Raw genomic sequence first — 19,146 nt, 5'->3', positions numbered from 1 at the left:
CTTTGAGCACATCTTTTGGACTTGCTCTTTTTAATATCACTGCTCAACACTCTACACTGACACACCACCGCCTATCAGTGATCCTGCTCCATGACCTTGACTTAAGATAAGTCTCTCTGGGGCTTCAGGGTGGCCAAGTCTCTGCTCACATCCCACTCCTCAGCTCAGCCCCTCTCTGCCAGACTGGGGCCCAGAGCATCGTCCCCTCAACCATGCCAGGACTCCTCCTCCTCAGGTTATTCTATGGAGATCTGTTATGACCATCATATCCTCTGCTCGTCTAATTGGTCTTACGTTTTTCCTGTAATAACCATTTCCTGAAACAGTTTAACTTGGTCTATGAATACTGTGTAAAGGTAATCATGTTACATAACAGGCCATGCATTGTTTATTGAAATGAAGAATTAAACGTTTAAAATGAATTGCTAAAATATCCCTTTATTAAAAAAAAAAGATACCTGAGTAATAGGTCATTTGGAATACCATGCAGGCACACATTTTAAGGTCTTTGAACCAAATAAGAACAATCTCAACATGCTACGTTTTAGTGTAAAAATCAATTTATTATACAACAATCATACAGAATGCTTATCTGTCTACAAAGAAAAATGGCTTCTCCTGCCTCCCTGTCCACCCCAACCATGATAGTATGGGCTCAAGTACTTTTGAAGGAAAACCAGAAAGTGATATCCTTACTTTCTAAAAAAAGGAAGTCCCCCAGGAACCTCATAAAATGATATGGAAGAGTCAGAATAGCCTCTTACATGCCCATAACAGTAAGTATCCTTTGCCTTACGAACAATCCCTCTGGTGGCCATGGGGAGGACCTCCTCTCTCAAAATGCGTAAGGGCTTCAATATAGCATTTTGATGGGTTGAAAATGTCACTTCATTTCCATCTAACATTCCATTTTGTTTAAAAAACAATAGGAATTTTTAACGTGCTTATAGTTCATATTTTCATTATGAATAAAAGGAAATTTGGGAACAAAAAGTTTTCATTCTTCTAACAGATTATATAGGTTGGTTTTTTTTGCAGTCTTAGGAAAATCACATTAAATGTAGACATTTTGCTTTTTAAAGTTCCAATACGTAATGACAAGTTAAAATATTTTAGCTGATTCAGTTTTCGTGGCTAGGATTTCACAGCTCTGTGTGTTCGTATCAGCCGTGGAATGGTTTATTAAGGCGCCATTGTTTGATTAGCTTCACTAGAATTAAAGATCCAATGGGAAATCACGCCCTGAAACCTCTGAATTGAGCTGGAAAGCGCAAACTACCCGTGTTTTTCCCACTGAAAACTGAGAGGTCTCCAACTGCCCTATAATTAGAGTAGAGCTGTTGGGGCTTTGTCATTCTGCTAAGGACGGCTTCCCTCCTTGCTCTGCCGATACCAAGTCCAGGAAAGCACCAAAATTGCAGGTAAGATGCAGAACGGGGAGATTTTAGGGCCTCCCTGACATTTGAGAACCAGCTGCAAACAATGAATACCTGGTAAGGTCCAGCTTCTCCCCGATTCTCATTTTTTTCCCCCGGAATGCACTTTGACAACAGATTTTTAGTCTTCACTTGGGACCTAAAGCTGAACTAGAATCCAGTTGCCCTGAGGGGTTTTCTCCTTAGTCCAACCCGTGTTTTGTGACAGGGGAGTCATCAGAGGCATACTTGGGGCTAGCCCTTATTTTAAATTGAATTTCTGCTGGGATGGAATAAAGTGGGGATTAAGCACCCTAGAAAAATTAATTTTAGAAAACTTTTTAGAAAAATAAATCCAAGAGTAAGCTGGCATCAGACCTAAATGTCTGTTCAATAAAAATGGACCAAGTGACCATATGTCACACGTACATCTATGCACAGTGCAGTTACTATGACAACTAGCTAAGATCTGTCCCTTCCACAAAGCAGGCTGGGACCTGCGAGGGGAGTGGACATGACTGAAAAGTGAGAAAACATGAACGGTGTCCATGTTCAGTGTCATACCAGAGTCCAAGCTCTTTTTTAAGTGGGGAAAAGAATGCCAAACCCTAGAAAGCGAGGGGAAAGAGGACAAAGTCACTCCCTAACCGACTGCCCTGTGTCCGGGCCACCGTAAGATGCCTTTCTGGCACTTGTGCTGCTGACCTCAACCCTACGACCTACAGGTTATTTGAAAGAGAAGGTGTCACACGTGGCACGTCTTGTACTACAGGGTATAAATCTTCCTCACATCTTCAAAAAATATTTCTGTTCTTGGTGCAACAGTCAAAGCCCAATACTTGGGGAGATTAAAAAAAAAAAAACCACTATCCACTCCTGCTCTCCTCTCTGCTTCTGTGCTTGTTCTCCATTAGAACTCGTGTCGGCCTGGCAGGGAAGGGAGGTGCTGATTTTGCCAAATTGGCACTTTTCATTGAGGTGCATTCCCAGGCCCCCGCTCAGTGTGAGGATCTTTCCATAGTCCTCTCTGCTTCCTCTTTTCAAAAACCTAACCTACAAAGAGTGACTGCAGGTATGTGGGGCTAATAGAAGCAGGCTCACGAGACATAGCAGGCAAAGTCAGTGTCTGTTTTGCCCCAACTGCTCTGATTTACAAATATTTCAGTGGCTTATCCTTCTAGGGAGAAGGGAAGATTCCAGGTCAGAAAGCAAAACAGGCAGCCCGAGTTAGATCCTGCTTTTAAAACTGGGCAAGGTACCTGTTTACAACCTAACCTGGGGGAATGGAACATAGGAGGTAGATGCGAATATATGAATAGTTATGGAAACCAAGTTAAAACTGAACAACTCCTATCCAAAGCCCCTGAGCTCTGAGGATTTGGCAGAGGATTTTTTTTTTCTTCTTAGAAAAAGTAATCGTCAAAATACAAATTTCACTGCCATATCACTAAGTTGAGACTTAGGCCTCTGACAGACTCTTCCTTAAAAGAGAAAAGTTTTGCTAGGTTCTCCTGGCTTCCATTTATAATCCATTTTAATATTTTCCAGGGTGGAATCCTAAGGGAACAAATGGACTGATGACTTTATTGCTTCATGAGGATAAAGCAATTATTGCTTCATATAGATTAAGACATACCCTGTAGTTAGAAACTAACATTTTGTTTTAAGCATTTTAATCTGAATAAAACTTTTTATTTGAAGACTGACTTTGGAAAACAAGGCTCCATGTCTCCTGGCTTTGTATGTGCATAAGGCGTTATGAAGACAGTTTCTGGCGAGGGGCTCGGCTTGTGGGGAGGAGGAGAGAAGCTGCACCAGTTCTGAGGTGACGCGGTGTGCTCATGGAAGCATTCAGGTAACAGATTAACCTAATGGCAATATATTAATACATTCCAGGTACAAATGATTTATAAACTCAAAAGAAATTAGTTTATGCTAAAACATAATATAACTTTCAATTCAGTCTTTGCTTTAAAACAAGCGAATCTGTTAGGCTGTCATATGTGCTTGGTCTGTTACTCGGCGTTTACTGTGCTTTCTTGTTTATTACCCCGTTGGCTGCGGTGACGTAGGCTTTGGAAAAACCATTCTTAACTTCTTTCCCTGCAGGTGGCTCTTCCGTATTTTCCTTCACTGGCTTTTTCCGGTATGTCTGTTGGATGTATGTATTTCAAAGAGGAAGAAGAAAGGGATTCTTGAGTAAGACTCTGTCTCTGACACGGCATATCATCTAAAACAGTTCATGGTTTGATTGTATAATGGACAAAGGAGAATTTTTGTAATATGACAATTTTTAAGCTAATGGTTAAAAACATAAATAGGGTAGGGAACCAAGACAAACATGAATGAATTACAACAAAAGGTTGTTTCTTTCACCTTGTCGACACTGGCTAGGATTTATGTATTATGGGATTAGCATTCAAATTATTCTGTGTTAGTTGCTTACTTGTAGTTCCTAAAAATTAGATCCTTTCCAATTCAAGTTGAAAAAGTGCTGTTATTCAAAAAATACCAGTACCTCAGATTCTGGCTTGATTTGGGTTTTGGCATGTCCTTCCTATTCTGACAAAATACCTGATTTCATTTTTTTTTTTTTTTAAAGCAATGGTATTAACAAGGGTCAGGACTGAAATTGTATACTCAACTCTAAGGAATAAGACTCCATTTGAACCAACAAGTAGGGTTGAAGTCCTGAGCCCACTGCCCACCCTGTGGGGCCACACGCTCCTCAGGCACCACGTGGACTCCCTTAGCTTCCCTGCTGGTCTGTTTCTGCTTCTGTTCAGCTGGCTTTGTTTGGTTCTCCCCATGGTTATTTCTTTAGAAATTCTCACAGGAAACTTTTATCTCTTACAAAGCACAAAGCCTGGCCAGACCAATTTCAGAAACATGGGGGCTTAAGAACCCGCCAGAAGTTCAGGTTCCCACAGCTGGACGAAGCCCCTTGTGGGTTAACTTGCAGCACACGCAAACGGAGAAAGCAAGCACTTGTCTGAATAAAGAAATACAGTTGATTGCAATTTCGAGAAAGTACCATTTTGAATATAAATATGTTTCTACGGTATTTTTTAAAGCCCCCAAAGGAGGGCAACTTAAAATCTCCGACCACCCGAGGCCTGCACTCCGTTAGGGCTTCCATCAGTTTTTGTCTTCACAGAGCAGCTCTGAACTTGCGTTCTGAGGCTCTGCTCCATTTAAACGATTGCTTAAAAAGGAAATGACACTTAGTGAAGAAAAAGCCAATGTGACCACCAGGGCTAGCCCTAAAAGAATTTTTTTTTTTCCCCAGTGAGTCTGCAGTGTCCCAGGTGCTGACATAGAAACCAATTTGATTACTAAAGTCACTGAACCTGTGTCCTCCTCCATTCAAACAGGTTTGCTGCCTCCACATAGAAGACTTTGGCAGCAAGGTGCAGACACATGAACCACACATGTGACTTCATTAAGCTAGAATAAGGGCCCCCTGGGCTACGGCAGTGGTTATCGTTCAAGAGGAGGATGCAAGGAGTAGAGTGAGGAAGGCACAGGTGTCTGTGCCTCCGTTCCCCACAAGTATGTGCTACCCAACTCAATCAGCAACCTTAAGCCTGCTGTGAGGGCCAACACTCTGCGCGGTCTTGCTGCTGGAGACTGACCAGTCACTTACCTGCGCATAAAAGTTCAGGAAGAGGATGACTAATGTGAGCATGTAGGAAGACTGGAAGATCAGACAGCCCAGGGGGAAGCCACAGGGCTTGACCACCGCACTCATGGTATGTGTGATGGTGAGCACGAACTGCACCTGCGGGGAGAGGGGGGCAGGAGGGCGGCACCGTGAGGCTACAGGCAGGCCACAGGAAAACCATTTTGAAGTCTGACAGCACTTCCTAAGTTTCGCAGGAATAAAACAAAACTCTGAAGCAGCCCACTATCCTCTCCGGACAGCTTACTTGAAATTACACTGGTAGGTGTGGACACTTACCACTAATTTCCTCATGGAAAGGTAGCAGGTGAAATTCTTTACGTAGAGAGGAATCTTTTCAGATTAATGTCTGTGTTAAATCATCTACGTATCATCTACGTTTCAAAGCTAGGAACGCGCTCATTGTATCCACAGGGGACACGTTAGCACAGTAGGTTCAATTCTTACAAGGCAAATTTGAGGGGCACCTTGGTGGCTCATGGTTAAGCGTCTGCCTTAGGCTCAGATCATGATCCCAGGGTTCTGGGATCGAGTCCAGCATCTGGCTCCCCATGGAGCCTGCTTCTTCCTCTCTTCCTCTTCCTATGTCTCTGCCTCTGTCTCTCTCTCTCTCTGTCTCTCGTGAATAAATAAAATCTTTTTTTTTTTAAAAAAGGCTAATTTGAGAGAAAAGCCAGCAGCCTCCTCACACAGAAAAGCCTCTGTCAAAGATGACAGATGCCTTTCCTCCACCTGTGAGAATATATTTGGATGCTCCACATGGAGAAAAGCTGAACGAAGGGATAACATACCAGCTGAGCCTGTGTGAGATATTTCTTCCACCACAGATACTTGTGCATAGACGGAAACACAGAGAGGCCGTAGTAGGAGTACATGAGAATGTGGATAAAACTGTTCAATGTCGGTCCAAAGAAACCTATAGAAGTACAGAAGAAAAATTACTGTTCGCCCTTTAGCAGATGGGAGTGAGTCTTCCTGTGCTGAAGAGGAGAAACTGCACTACTCTCACACGCCGAATCTCACACTGAGAAATTCACCTTCGTCTCTGTGCTATCCTTACTCCGGGGTTCAGCCACAGTCACTGAGACAGGACTGGGATGGCCCTTCAGCCAGAGTGTCAACCAAACAGGTAATTCCTGATCTGTCATTCCTATCCACTAATCTGGGAGAAAAACGACATGTTAGCTTAAAACTGGTGGCACAGATCCTTTGAAAGAGACGGGTCTCCGCTTTCGCTAAACCTTTGATGAATCATTTTGATTGTGGAAGGAGGGTACGTGGGTGAACAAGAGAGTATGATGCTCTTTATAAATTCTACCTGAAAGGAGCCCAGGAACCAGGAGACGTGGGGGGTGGGGGGGAGGCGAGGGCAGGTGCAGCAGGGGAGGAGGCTGGGACAAGAGAGATCGGAAACTTAATTTTAGGACATCTGCTGTGCTAACCTGTGCTGTGCCACTCTCCACCCCTGCCTTCCTGAAGTCCCTGCAGCTGCCATCACTGTGGGTGAGGGGTGTGTTTCAGGAAACCAAAGGGAAAAGAGCTAAGTTCTTGGTTAGTTCAACTCAGAAGCAGAAGGATTTAGCTGCAAGGGATGAGATGTCAGAGACTGGTTATTTGTTGGAAACTGGGATACTCACTGTCATGAGGATTAAATCAATAAATACATGCAAAGTGCTTACAACAGTGGCGGGCAAGGTGAATACTACTTCCGTGCTATCTTGGGGGATCCGGATGGAGCTCTGAGTCCTGCAGCGGAAGGCGCTGAGGAGCTAGAGGACCCTGAGTAGCTAAGTCCCCTGGAATATGTGGATTTTACTTTGTGAATTTTGATTTTGTCATCTGGAAAACAGGCGTGATGGTAATTACCTCTCTGGGTGGTGACGGGATTGACCAAATAATATTACATAATCTGAGAAGTACTGCACCTCCACTGCTTAATTTAAATTCTCCAGCCTGGTTTTCCAATTCTAAATCAGAGTTCTGGGTAGATAAATGCGTTATCAATGTATAAGAAGTGAAACCCACACTCCCTTCCAGTAATTCCTCAGCAAACACTGGCTGGGATAACTTGTTAGAGAACTTGGATTTACAGGAAAACACGAAAGAATTTCAGAGTGCCAGCTAGCATAATGTCAGTGGTAGTTCTCTACTCACCTGAGTTTTCACTCCCATGAATGAATGGAAAATGAGTAGCTGCTGCTTATAATTTTTATAATATTGTAGGTTGACTAGAAATTGTCACAGCATCTTACCTACGGGAATCCTGAGTCTTTACACAGAGATTATAGGAGACTCGTTCAGCTGTTGAGTAATTTGTAATGAAATAGCTGATAAGCACAAAAAGTACTTAACCTTGATAATAATTCTTTGATGTTGATTATGAGCTATATGTTGATTACAGCCTAAGTCTATCATGGTCTTAATAACTAAACTCAAGAAACTAGATTTTGGTCCAGGAGAGGTATAAAAATCCCATCTCTCCCTGACTCCTGCACCCCTAGCAATTTCCTTCTTCACATGCTGGTTTCATTTTTCAATTTCTTCATAGTCACTGATCTATTCCAAACATTCTTGACAGTTAAAAAATATATCTCTAAGATCCCCAAATCATTTTGATTTAAGTTTTACCTGTTTTGAGGGTTTATAGGATATTTTTAGATTTGGGGATAAAAGACAATCAGAGAGCGACAGCGACCTGCTGTTGCTACTGCAGGTCATAATGGAGACCTTAGTGAACTGTGAAATCACTGTAGTGAGAGTCATCATCAGCCTTTCGGAAAAGTGAAGAATTAACAACAAAACCCGGAGTGCATCACACACAGCTAGGGGAAAGATTTCCTCAAATTCTTGTTTCATACAAAGTATATGCCTGTACAGAGGCTAGGATAGAATATGTATCATAGCTCTCTGTTAAAAAAAAATATATTGAAAGCCACAAGGAGATGTGATCTTAATTTTTTTAGAATGGGAAAAAAAAGTCCTAGAAGTTGAAAGGACCCCAAGCTATAGCACTGCCAAGGGGCAACTGGGGAAGGTGCCATATTTATTTCCACTGATGTCCTTCAGCCCCTGGTGCTGGAGTAAAATTGCTCTAGCTGGGGTGCACACTTCTGACCCTCAGACCTTTGGTGCATGGGAAAAAAAGGGTTTTAAAATTTAAGGCAATTCTCTGATTTTGCCAGAATCAAAGACCAAACAAACACTAACTGGCCACTGGCAAACATGTGTTTCCCCGCGGCCTCCCTTCCCTCTCTCCTGATCCATATGCAATATTCAGTACAAGACGCTCACCAGAGGGCTTAGAAGACTGGTTACACAGAACTGAAAAATCAACAAAGTCACTTACTCTGCCCGCAAGGTATCCAGTTCAGAACACACCACCAGATGTTAAACATAGAGGCATGGTGGTACACGTGAAGAAAAGTAATCTGACTGGTTTTTTTCCGCAAAACAAAGAAAATTGTGTCCAGGAACTCTATGGATTTGGAGAAGTAGTACCACCATAACACCTTGGCTACCTGTAAGAATGTGAAAACAGGAACAGAAAAGGTGAGCCATGAAAATGCCCCTCCTGCTGCCCTAGCTCCCTCTAGAAACCTGTGTTTCACTTGCATGCATTTTTCTCAGACAACCAAGACAGCACCTTCCTGACATCTCTGTCTCCAGTTTCTCCCCCAGCGGCCCACCCCACTCTGGCAAAAACGAGTTGCCCCTCCAACAAGCAGATCTGATGGGGCTGCTCCTGTGCACCTGCAGGGTCCAGGCTTCTGCCCCGAAGGCACAGCTGCCACCTCCAGGGCCCCCTCGGACACGCGTGGTCAGTGTGCTCTGCTCACCCTTCCTCCAGCACCTGCTGCGATGTGTACACTCCGGGCTTCCTAGCACCCTCCTCCCCACATCCACCCTCCTACCTCTGGAACTCTACCTTCCCCTCCTCCTGGCTTGTCTTAGGCCGAATCAGCCGCTGCTGCCTTTGTATTCCCCAATTTATGCTTCTGCTCTTAGTAAGCGTGACCTGTCATTAGGGTCATGCAGGGCAGGGACCGTCCCCCCTTTGCTCAGTGCTTAGCACTCAACAGATCACCACTGTTGGTTACACTAGGTTTTCATTTGTTTCCCTATTCCTCTAAGGTACCTATGTTTTTGTCTCTTAACCTCTCGAGGGCCCAGGAGCAGCCTATAAGTAGGAGACTACTTCTCTCAAGTCTCCTCAGATTTAAAATCCAGATGCCTCCAGGGTTGTATGGAAGTACTGAATCACAACACTGTACACCTGAAACTAATATCACACTGGATATTAACTGAAATTTAAATAAAAACTTAAAATCAAAATGCTCTTCCTCCCACTTCCCTTCCCTCCTGAGCCCCTTACAAAAGTCTCAGCTACAGGGGGAAACACTTTAAGGATGCTGTGGTTTTAATGGTAACATTTAAACATATGAGAAGATTATATATAACAGGAACTTTGAAGTTAGAATATCATGCTCTATTGTCTGCTTCCCAAGAACATAATAAGGTGTGGTGGCTTGTCCACCTTAATGCTTAAGGGTACAATTAAACTTCACAGGCATTAAGCCAAATATAAACCTAAAACAACAACAACCCTTAGAGAATATCCCAAAATATGGTCTGTGATAATACATTAGAAATAAAGTAGGTTCAGAAAAATATATACTTTTTTTTGTATTACAGCTTTGAAGATGGATTTTTTAGAAAGTTAAAACTGTACATCTTAGTAGAAACCTTTTAATTAAAATCTTTAATATTATCGAATAAGCATGGTTTCGTTATGGAACTTGTCAAACATCCATAAATGCAAGGAGTGTATGTATAAAGGACCTGTGTTATCACTAAACCTCAAAGTTCTCAACAGGATTCCAATTTGTTGAATTCTATTTCTGAACATTTTAGGGGTGTGTGTGGCATATTATAAGCAAACGCAAAGTATCATTTTATCTATAAAAACCAACACTTTTTAAAAATGTAACCACCATATTATCAGCCAATAAAATTAACTCCTTAGTATCTACTAATAGCTTCCTCCATGTTCAAATCTGTCTCAAAAATGTCTTTTTATAATTGACTTAAATCTGGATGCAAACAAGGTCCAGCTTGCACGATGCGCTGTGGTTCTTCAGTCTCTTCTGACCAGTAACAGCCCCCTTTCCTTGCTTCTCTCCACGTACAAAAGCTAGATCAGCTGTTGTACAGAATTCCTAATACTATGGATTCCTAGTGTTATTTAGCTTGCTTCTCTATCCCCTCACATCTTCTAGAGCTAGCAACTAGATTTAGAGGCTTATGGGACTGATATTTAGGGGTTTGGGCAGGAGTCCTTGGCCTGAGGTTCTATGTACTTCCTGGCCATCACACTGGGAGGCACAGAATTTTGGGGTGTCCTGCTGACATTTTTTAACAGAGTTCAGGTATTAACAGCCAAATCCAATCATAATGAAGTTTCTGGTCACCTTTCACCCAACAGTTTTATCGCTTATGATGACTGCTGAACAGATCCATCATTCCACTAGGACTTGCAAAAGAATGATTTTCTAATTCTCTTGTTACACATTTTCCTCTTCTATAGAGAAGAGGTCTTCCTCTATTTGGAAATTCACATATGAAAGTCAGAAAAAAGAGGCACCTGGGTGGCTCCATGTTAAGCGTCTGCTTGGGCTCACATCATGATTTCAGTGTCCTGGGATCCAGCCAGCCCTCTGTCGTCCTAGGCTCGCTGCTCACCAGGGAGTCTGCTTCTCCCTCAACCTCTGCCCCTTCCCCTACTCATCCTCTCTGATAAAATCTTTTTTTAAAAAAGATTTATTTATTTATTCATGATGGGGGGGGCAGAGACACAGGAGCGGGGAGAAGCAGGCTCCACGCCGGGAGCCCGATGTGGGACTCGATCCCGGGACTCCAGGATCGCGCCCTGGGCCAAAGGCAGGCACTAAACCACTGAGCCACCCAGGGATCCCCTCTCTCTGATAAAATCTTAAGCAAAGATAAATATTCCTTTCCCTTTAACTTTTTTTCCCTAGAATGAGTTGGTATTCTAGCAACCTTCAAAAGATAACAAGGTGTCATTTAGGATCATTTTAAACTCATGGTTTTTAAATAAATTTAATGTTTCAATCCATCCCAGTCAGTAATCTTTTTGAATTGTCTCATCTTGAGCACTGGGAGTCCCCTACAAGGTGGCTCCTACATCTTTTTGTAATGATCGGAGTAGTCCTGGACAGCTTGCTTGCTCTCTGTCACAAGATGTCCTCAATTCTGCTTATATACTCTTCCCACCCCAAACCGGGAACTGGCCAATTCTCTCAGAACCCTAATCCCTTCTGGTGCAAAATTATATTTAGAAAGCACAATCTGGGTACTCATTGCTCATTGCACTAGGCTGTCAGAGACTGACTAGGCCTTTTCTGAAGATTAGCTAAAAAAACACTTGTTTTTAGAAAGAAGAAATCCTGATATTTCCAATATGAATCTATGATTGTTAGTTTTTTTTATTGATACCTTTTTTTCCATGTCTCATATGTTAGTTGTAATGCTATTATCATATGCTTATCCGAGAGTATCTATAATAGCCTCAAAAAAGCAATACCAATATTTTAATAAACAGAAACCAAAAAAATTACTGAATATTGTTAAGATATATCCCGTAGGGATGCTCAGTCAAAACAGTGTTTTTAAGTCACTTGAAGTAATTCTGTAGATGGTTATGTCACCAACCTAATACAAGGATACATTCATTTCCAGGTTTGCCAGGTTTTAGGAAGGCTGCCTTTTTTTTTTTTTTAACTTGATTTTACTTCATATTACATAAAACACTTAATGGTTCCAAAATCAAATATGACACCAGGTACATTCAGAGACGTCTAGCTTCCCTATCGCCCTCTGCCCAGTTCCTTCACCCAAAAGGAGACCACTTTGTTAGGTTTTGGTTTACTCTGACACTGTCTTTTTATGTTTTTACTTTAGCCATTATTTCTTTTTAAAAACAAGCACATGTATCACTTCTTGCACAAAGGGTACTATCTGCAAATTGGTGTTTTTTTTTTTGGTTTTTGCTGTTGGTCATGTTTTTTACTTAGAGAATGTCCCAGAGGTCACTCTGTTAACAGTACAGAGATCTTCCTCATTTTGTTTTGCAAAAGGATCCATTTCTGGGTGGGCCATGGCTTAGTCAGTCCCCCACCGCTGGACATTTAAAAGAATTTTGTTACCAAGCATTTCTATTAGAAGAGGAGGACTCTCTTTCTTCTGTAATCCCAGCCCCATCCTCATATCTGGAAGGAGAAAGCCTCCTCTCCTTTTTGAGGAGAGATGGTTACAGATGGTCAATTAGCTTCTCAGGACTCACCCGGACATCAGCTTCCCCAGCACTGGTAAGATCTTGACACTGTAAATTGTAGCCTCCTTCCCAGCTGGAGAGAAGAAGCTGAAGAAGAAACGAAGGAGGAAAAATTAACACTAAAATTGGGAAGAGAACTGAATTTCCTATTCATGTTCCTGATTGGCGTCTATTCAAGGTTTGAGTAAAAGCATGAGTTTTATGACATTGAGCATTGAGTTTCTCAATCCTGTCCTCAAACACATGTGATCAAAGGATTTAATTCCTGCTGTAGATACCAGTGGTTGTCTTCCTGAAAGGGGATAATTTACCTCTAACCTTTACAGCAGCCCCAAGGAACAGAATTTGACTATAGTCCGAGTAACAATATTTTATGTAAGGAATCATCTTGTCATGTGTTTCTACAGATGAAATGTAGAATTACATGTACGCAACTGAGAAAACTAAAGTTTGGTTTTTTTTTTTTTGTTTTGTTTTGTTTTGTTTTTTTTAAGATTTGCTTATTAGAGCAGGAGAGGGGCAGAGAGTGAATCTCAAGCAAACTCTCCTCTAAACATGGAGCTTGACACAGGGCTTCATCTCATGACTGGAGCTGAAAAGGAGTCTGACACCCAATTGACTGAGCCACCCAGTATTATTTATTATTAATTAATACTTTGTATTGGCTTATACTTATCTTAGTTGATCATCTCTATAATTCTATGAAGTACATATTTACTACCATTTTATAGGCGTGAAAACTAGGGGTCAAAGGTTAAGTCATTTTCTTCACTGTATTTATGCTACCTGGTAATCAATCCTTTGTGTGATTATAACATCTATATCCTTCATTATGTTGAAAAAACAAAAAGCTTTAGAAAGGTCTGTGAATTTTTTGCTCATTTGAATCCACTGTTCCTTGCCCAATGTCCAGCATATAGAAGGCACTCAATATAGAGAAGAAAATGAGCTTTTAAATTCTTCATGGAAAATTCAGCCCACAAAGTTCTCTTTCCCGTTATTACTGCAAAAACCTAAATGTAAAGCATAGATTTATAAGGTATGTTTTCCCTTCATCAAATAGCATTTAGGGGAAAATAATTTGAGAAAATTTTTTAACCTTTCCAAGTTCAGTAACATGACGCAAGTAGTCATCATTTACATTTGCTGAATGAAAAATATCTCTAGCTATGGAAAGAAACCTGCACATCTGACAAGTCTGATAAGGACTTCTGAATATTCGATATTTGTGTATATTGTGAAATGATCACCCTGCTAAGCCCAGTTAACATGTTACATAAGGTATGCAAAAGCCTACTGTTTGTGGCTGCTCATCAGATGTATAAAGGTGTTGAAATACAGAGTAGGGATGGATGGGATGTTAAAACTGAACAATAAAAACAGGTGAACTACTAAAAAAAAATTATATTGTTTAAAACTACCTGACAATTTAAAATTTAAATGGAACTAAGCAGTTGGGGCTCCTAGGTGGCTCAGTTGGTTGAGCAGGCGACTCTGGGTTTCAGTTCAGGTCATGATCTCGGGGTGGTAGGATCGAGCCCCGTGTCCGGCTCTGTGCCCAGGGGGAGTCTGCCTGAGATTCTCTCTGCCCCTCCCCTCTGCACTATGAAAGAAGGGAAAGGAAAGAAAGAAAATCCTCCAGTGGCTTGCCATTATACCCAGAGTAAAAGCCCAATCCTTTACAAGGCCATCTACAGATCTGCTACTTTTCCACCTCCTTATGAATCCTTCCCTCCTCTGTCCAGGATGTTCGAGCTGCACCACTTGTTTTTATGGTCTTTGAACACCCCAAGCTTGTTCCTGCCTCAAGGCCTTTACGTTTGCTGCTTCTTCTGCATAAACACACTCTCCAAACCTTCGCATGCTTGGTTTTCATCATTCAGTTTCTGTTCAAATATCACATCCTCGGAGAGGCCTTCCTGCCCTACCACCAGCCCACCACTCACTGTTGCACAAGGGAAAGGCTGTGTTGCAGAATCTAGAATAGAATCTGACACAGTGTAGAAACTCCACACACAGTTGTTGAAAGAACGTTAAAATTTTATCTTCCTGGCCTATGCAAACATCTGAACTGGGCTTAACAAGTTAGCAAGGTTAAATCAACCTACCACTCAACAAGTGCCTATTAAACATGTCCCAAAAGTGTCCAAGACCCTGGAAGAGGAGACTAGGAGGCGATCAACAGTAGTGATTCTGACCCAGAGGAACAGAAGAGTGAGAACAGTGGGTGAGCAATAGATAAGGTTCACAGTAGAAATGAGCTCACTGCAGGTGTTCTCCCTACAAAGGGGCAGAAACCACTTACTTGTTCAAACACTAACCTAATGTTGGTCCTTTAACGGTGAATACTATTCACTTTAATATTTATTCAGCACTTCTGTATGTACTAACGCCTGTGTACTAGTCTGTGAGCTTGTCAAGTACAGGAATCTTGTTACTCATCTCTGTATCTCCCTGGTTCATCAGTATAATTCACAGCACCTAGTAGGTACTCACAGAATGTTGGCTGAACAGAATTGATTAATCCTTATAGCTCACTCATGAGTTAAGGAGTTAAGGAGGACAAGTACCGTGTCACCATTTTACAGGTAAGTTGCCTAAGAGAGAGCCTAGTAACTCCTCTCGAATTTCTAGCAAAAGTGAGAGTGACACCTGAATTGAGGTCTTCTGACTTGACTACACCAAAGCTTCCAACAGGTATTAGAGCTTCCGGTGTAGCAGACATTCAGGCTGCCCTTCTGACACAGGTGCTGCTTCTGAAAACAATCCAAGGAAGACCATCTTTCCTTGTGTTTCTTCAGAGACTCTTACCCTGTCAACTGCTATCTTACAAGCCTATCTAGTAAACGAAAATTTACCTACTTGAAAATTTAAATAGAAATTTTCCTTTCAGGAGCACCTGGGTGGCAGTCAGTTAAGCATCTGCCTTTGGCTCAGGTCATGATCCCAGGGTCCTGGGACTGAGCCCTGCATGGGGCTCCCCACTCAGCGAGGAGTGTGCTTCTCCCACTCCCTCTGCCCTTCCCCATCGCTTGTGCTTGTGCACATGCTCTGTCTCAATAATGTAAGTCTTAAAAATAAAAAAAGAAATTCCCCTTTCAGAGTCAGGTAAATTAGAAGAACCAATGTGACAAGATTGTAGAGTGACATTCCTGACCCTAGATTCCCTTGCCTGTACTCTAATCATGGGGTTGTAGGCATAAGTTTCAGAAGTCATGCAAAGTAATGGTTATTAACCATTCTCAGAATGGTTATCCTATGATAACAATGCACAGATCAAACTCTGTGAGAGAATTTGTATTTTAGAAAGGATTTATTTTCTTCTAGAATTCGAGGACCAGGAAGGCCACTATACTTGTGCCATCGTCAGACATTTATAATGCACATGACTTTGCCCTAATTGTTCCCTCAGGTTTTGTCCTGTTTTGTCTTCCCTCCCCCTGAGGCTGCTCAATGGAGCAGGTTTATTTGGCACTTTCTGATTTTCCTCTGTAGTGGACTGGAACAGCCTCTGGTTGTACAGGCAGGGCAATTGTTACTTGTTCTTTTTCTTGTAGAATAACTTGGGTTTGGCACGTTACAAAGGAATGGGTGATGCGTGACGTAATGGGGGCAGCAGGAGCTGTGGGCAGGAAAGTCAGCCTGGGGCCAATGGTCACAGGGGCCTAGAGATGCAAGCAGAAGTCCTGAAGGGATGATGTATTTCAGACTAACTGCATTTCATATTTAAGTTAACTTAAAAACTACTCTGTAATTCAAGAGCTAGCTCTTCTCAGGCCATCACGCATCTTTTCCCAGCCTCAGTAGCACTCTGTAAAAGGACAAAATCAGAACATCTGGGCTTTAAAGGCCTATCAGGTCTAAATACTGATTTTAAATTACGGTGAAAGACAGAGGACTAAAGACTAAGGACTAAATATGAGAAATATTCCAGTTAGAGGCAAAGACTTCCAAGACTTTTGGAAGGAATAACAGCAAACACTGGAACGGTTGTTGAGATCATCAGGAATGCAGCCTTGGGCAGCTCCAGCAGGCCAGCTCTACGCGCCAGGGCCACCCCCTCACTGGAAACACTTACCTCTGCCAGCATGTATAGGGAGAGAAGTGTGATCCCGAGATTGTACAAGGTGAGGATGCCCCTGAGGGAGAGAGCATGTCTGTTCTTCATGTATTTGTTACCCAGCCATATGGAAAGCAGATACAGGACAGTGAGAAAGAAGGTAGGAAGGTAAGAGTCCAACATGAACCATCCTCTGACTCGAGAATCTGAAAAGAAACACAGTGAGAATCCTGAAGAGTAGCGCTTTGGTTTAGTTATAAAATCTTATCACATATATTTAAAACTTTTTTTTTTTTTTTTTACTGAGTATACCTGACATACAACATATGAGTTTCAGGGGTACGACATGATCCAATATTTGAAAATACACTGCAAAACGATCACCATGAAAAGTCTAGTTACTATCCATCACCTTGGTTACAAAAATTCTTTTCTTGTGATGAGAACTCTTTAAGACCCACTGTCACGTATATTTTCTTTGTACATACCCAATACAACCAGCAGCAGTACGACACAGCATTCACTAAGCTGGATATGGATTATGGTTCAGAAGAACCACCCCGTGGGGTGGGAGTAGTTAAGGAAGGTGTCATGGAGCAAACAGGGCTTAGGACATGGAGTGACAGGGACAAGTAATGAAGGTGGGAAGTTCCAGCATCTTCTTTGGAACAGTTACTATGTTAATTTACCCTAACTCAATAAATAGGAAGGACTACTAGGCCATTTTGTGGGTGAAAACCGGCTCAGAAAGCTACAGTAATGTGCCAAGGACACACAGGAGACTTGCTGCTTCCTTCTGGGAAGTCTGGAGCAGGCAGGAGAGAAGGGGTATGGACAGTGTATACCACATCATAAAACCCTCACTCCCAGAGCTCGCCGAGGACCCTATGTAGTGAACCAGGCGGGGTTTCAAGTTCAGCTGAGCCAGAGCAGTGGGACCGCACAACAAGCAGGGGAAGCTCAAGACCGCAAACCAAAACCTCGGAGCTGATGATTCAGGCATGAGGGCAGGAAATACAACTGAGGACTGAAACCCGACCATGGACTAGAAGTATAAACAGCCGGGAGGCAAGAACCAAGATATGCCAAAAGTTCCTTGCCCTGGAGAGTGAAAATGTAAGAATCTAAATAAAACACACATAATAGATAAAATAATTAGTAATACCTGAAAAGAACTGTAGGCCCAAAATGATTTTTACTTCTCTATTCTGCCCTTTTTTGTTGTTTACATAAAGAAAATAATTTGGCCCACGATCACAAAAAATGGCCTGCTGCTTTTAATCTCTGTAAATAGAGTTGGAAGGAGCTGGTTTCTCCAGCATATCACGCCCTTTCCTTCCTGTCCCTCTTTCTGCTCCACTCTACCTACCCCACACACCCCGGCCCCCCTTACTCCACCCCACCCGGCAGACAGTACCGAGGAAAGTGCCTTCTCAGGCTGTAACTGTCCCATCACGTATTCTGCAAACCCCTCCAGTTTTGACAGAGATAACAAGGTAGGAAAGGAGCTCTTCTCAGCATCCACGGGGCTAACAGAGCTTACTTATCTTTCATTCTGGAAAATCACGAGTCCTAACAGTCTGTGCTATGTGCCACTTCCTAATGTCCACCTCCGTATCTAAATCCTATGCGGCCTCTAACAACCCGATAAATGTCCTGACCTTTTTTTTTTTTTTTTAAAAGATGTTTATTTATTCATGAAAGACAGAGAGAAAGAGAGAGAGGTAGAGACATAGGCAGAGGGAGAAGCAGGCTCCCTGCAGGAGCCCAATGCGGGACTCGATCCTAGATCCTGGGATCACGCCCTGAGCCAAAGGCAGACACTCAACCACTGAGCCACCCAGGCGCCCCGTGTCCTGCCTTTTGAAGCGAGCCGTTCGTTTCCTACTCTTCTTTCATAATTACAGCTCCTTGTCTGCATAACAATTCTCATTTAAAATTACAGTATTATTATGCCTGGAAAAGTGTTATTACGACGAACATATACTGAGTTCTGTACATGTATTCACTACTTAATTCTCAAAGCAATCTAATTATATAGGTGATATTTCTAACAGTTTTATTGAGGTATAACATATGCCTGCACATGTTTAATGTGTGAAATCTGATGTGTCTGGACTTAAGCAAACATCATGATGCCACCACCACACAGACCTATCCACCACACACACACTGGGGATAGTGTTATTCCCAGTTAATGCCTGAGAAAAATTGCACAGAATTTTAAAAAGTTAAATAATTGCCCTCAACTGCTACCCTACCTCCTGGTACAGTGTTATGGATTGAACTGCGTTCCCCAAAAGATACGTTCAAGTCCTGAGACCTGCGTGACTACGACCTTATTTGGAAATAGGGTCTTTGCAGGTATGGCCAAGTTAAGGTGAGGTCACGCCGGATCAGGAGGGCTCTAGCCCAGGGACTGGCGTCCTACGTAAGGAGGGGAGATTTAGACACAGGCACACGGGAGGAGAAGCCATGTGAAGACAAGGCAGAGACTGAGGAGATGGCTCTTGAGGCCAAACAAGGCCAAAGATTTCTGACACCAGGAAAGCTAGGAGGGAGGCTGGGAACAGACTGTGCCCTGGAACCTCAGAGGGAGCGCGGCGCTGCCAACACCCTGAGGTCACACTCGTCTCCT

General features: G+C 42.5%; 1 protein-coding gene across 4 annotated transcripts in view; it reads right to left on the bottom strand.

Moving 5' to 3' along the window:
- Nucleotides 1-418: 418 nt before the first annotated feature.
- The window catches only part of ELOVL2 (ELOVL fatty acid elongase 2), a 62,566-nt gene continuing 43,838 nt past the window's right edge, over nt 419-19,146 (bottom strand). For all 4 annotated transcript variants that reach the window (XM_072814116.1, XM_072814115.1, XM_072814114.1 and 1 more), the window contains 6 exons: nt 16,527-16,714; nt 12,458-12,535; nt 8,444-8,615; nt 5,889-6,013; nt 5,062-5,196; nt 419-3,567 (listed from right to left, as the gene is read on the bottom strand). In XM_072814116.1, coding sequence (XP_072670217.1) covers nt 3,442-3,567; nt 5,062-5,196; nt 5,889-6,013; nt 8,444-8,615; nt 12,458-12,535; nt 16,527-16,714 — 824 coding nt within the window. In that variant the 3' untranslated portion in view covers nt 419-3,441. The remainder of the gene's footprint in view (nt 3,568-5,061; nt 5,197-5,888; nt 6,014-8,443; nt 8,616-12,457; nt 12,536-16,526; nt 16,715-19,146) is intronic.

This window comes from Canis lupus, chromosome 37 (assembly GCF_048164855.1).
Source record: "Canis lupus baileyi chromosome 37, mCanLup2.hap1, whole genome shotgun sequence".
NCBI lineage: Eukaryota > Metazoa > Chordata > Mammalia > Carnivora > Canidae > Canis > Canis lupus.
The sequence above is the reverse complement of the archived record's forward strand: the minus strand, read 5'-3'. Positions and strand labels throughout refer to the sequence as shown.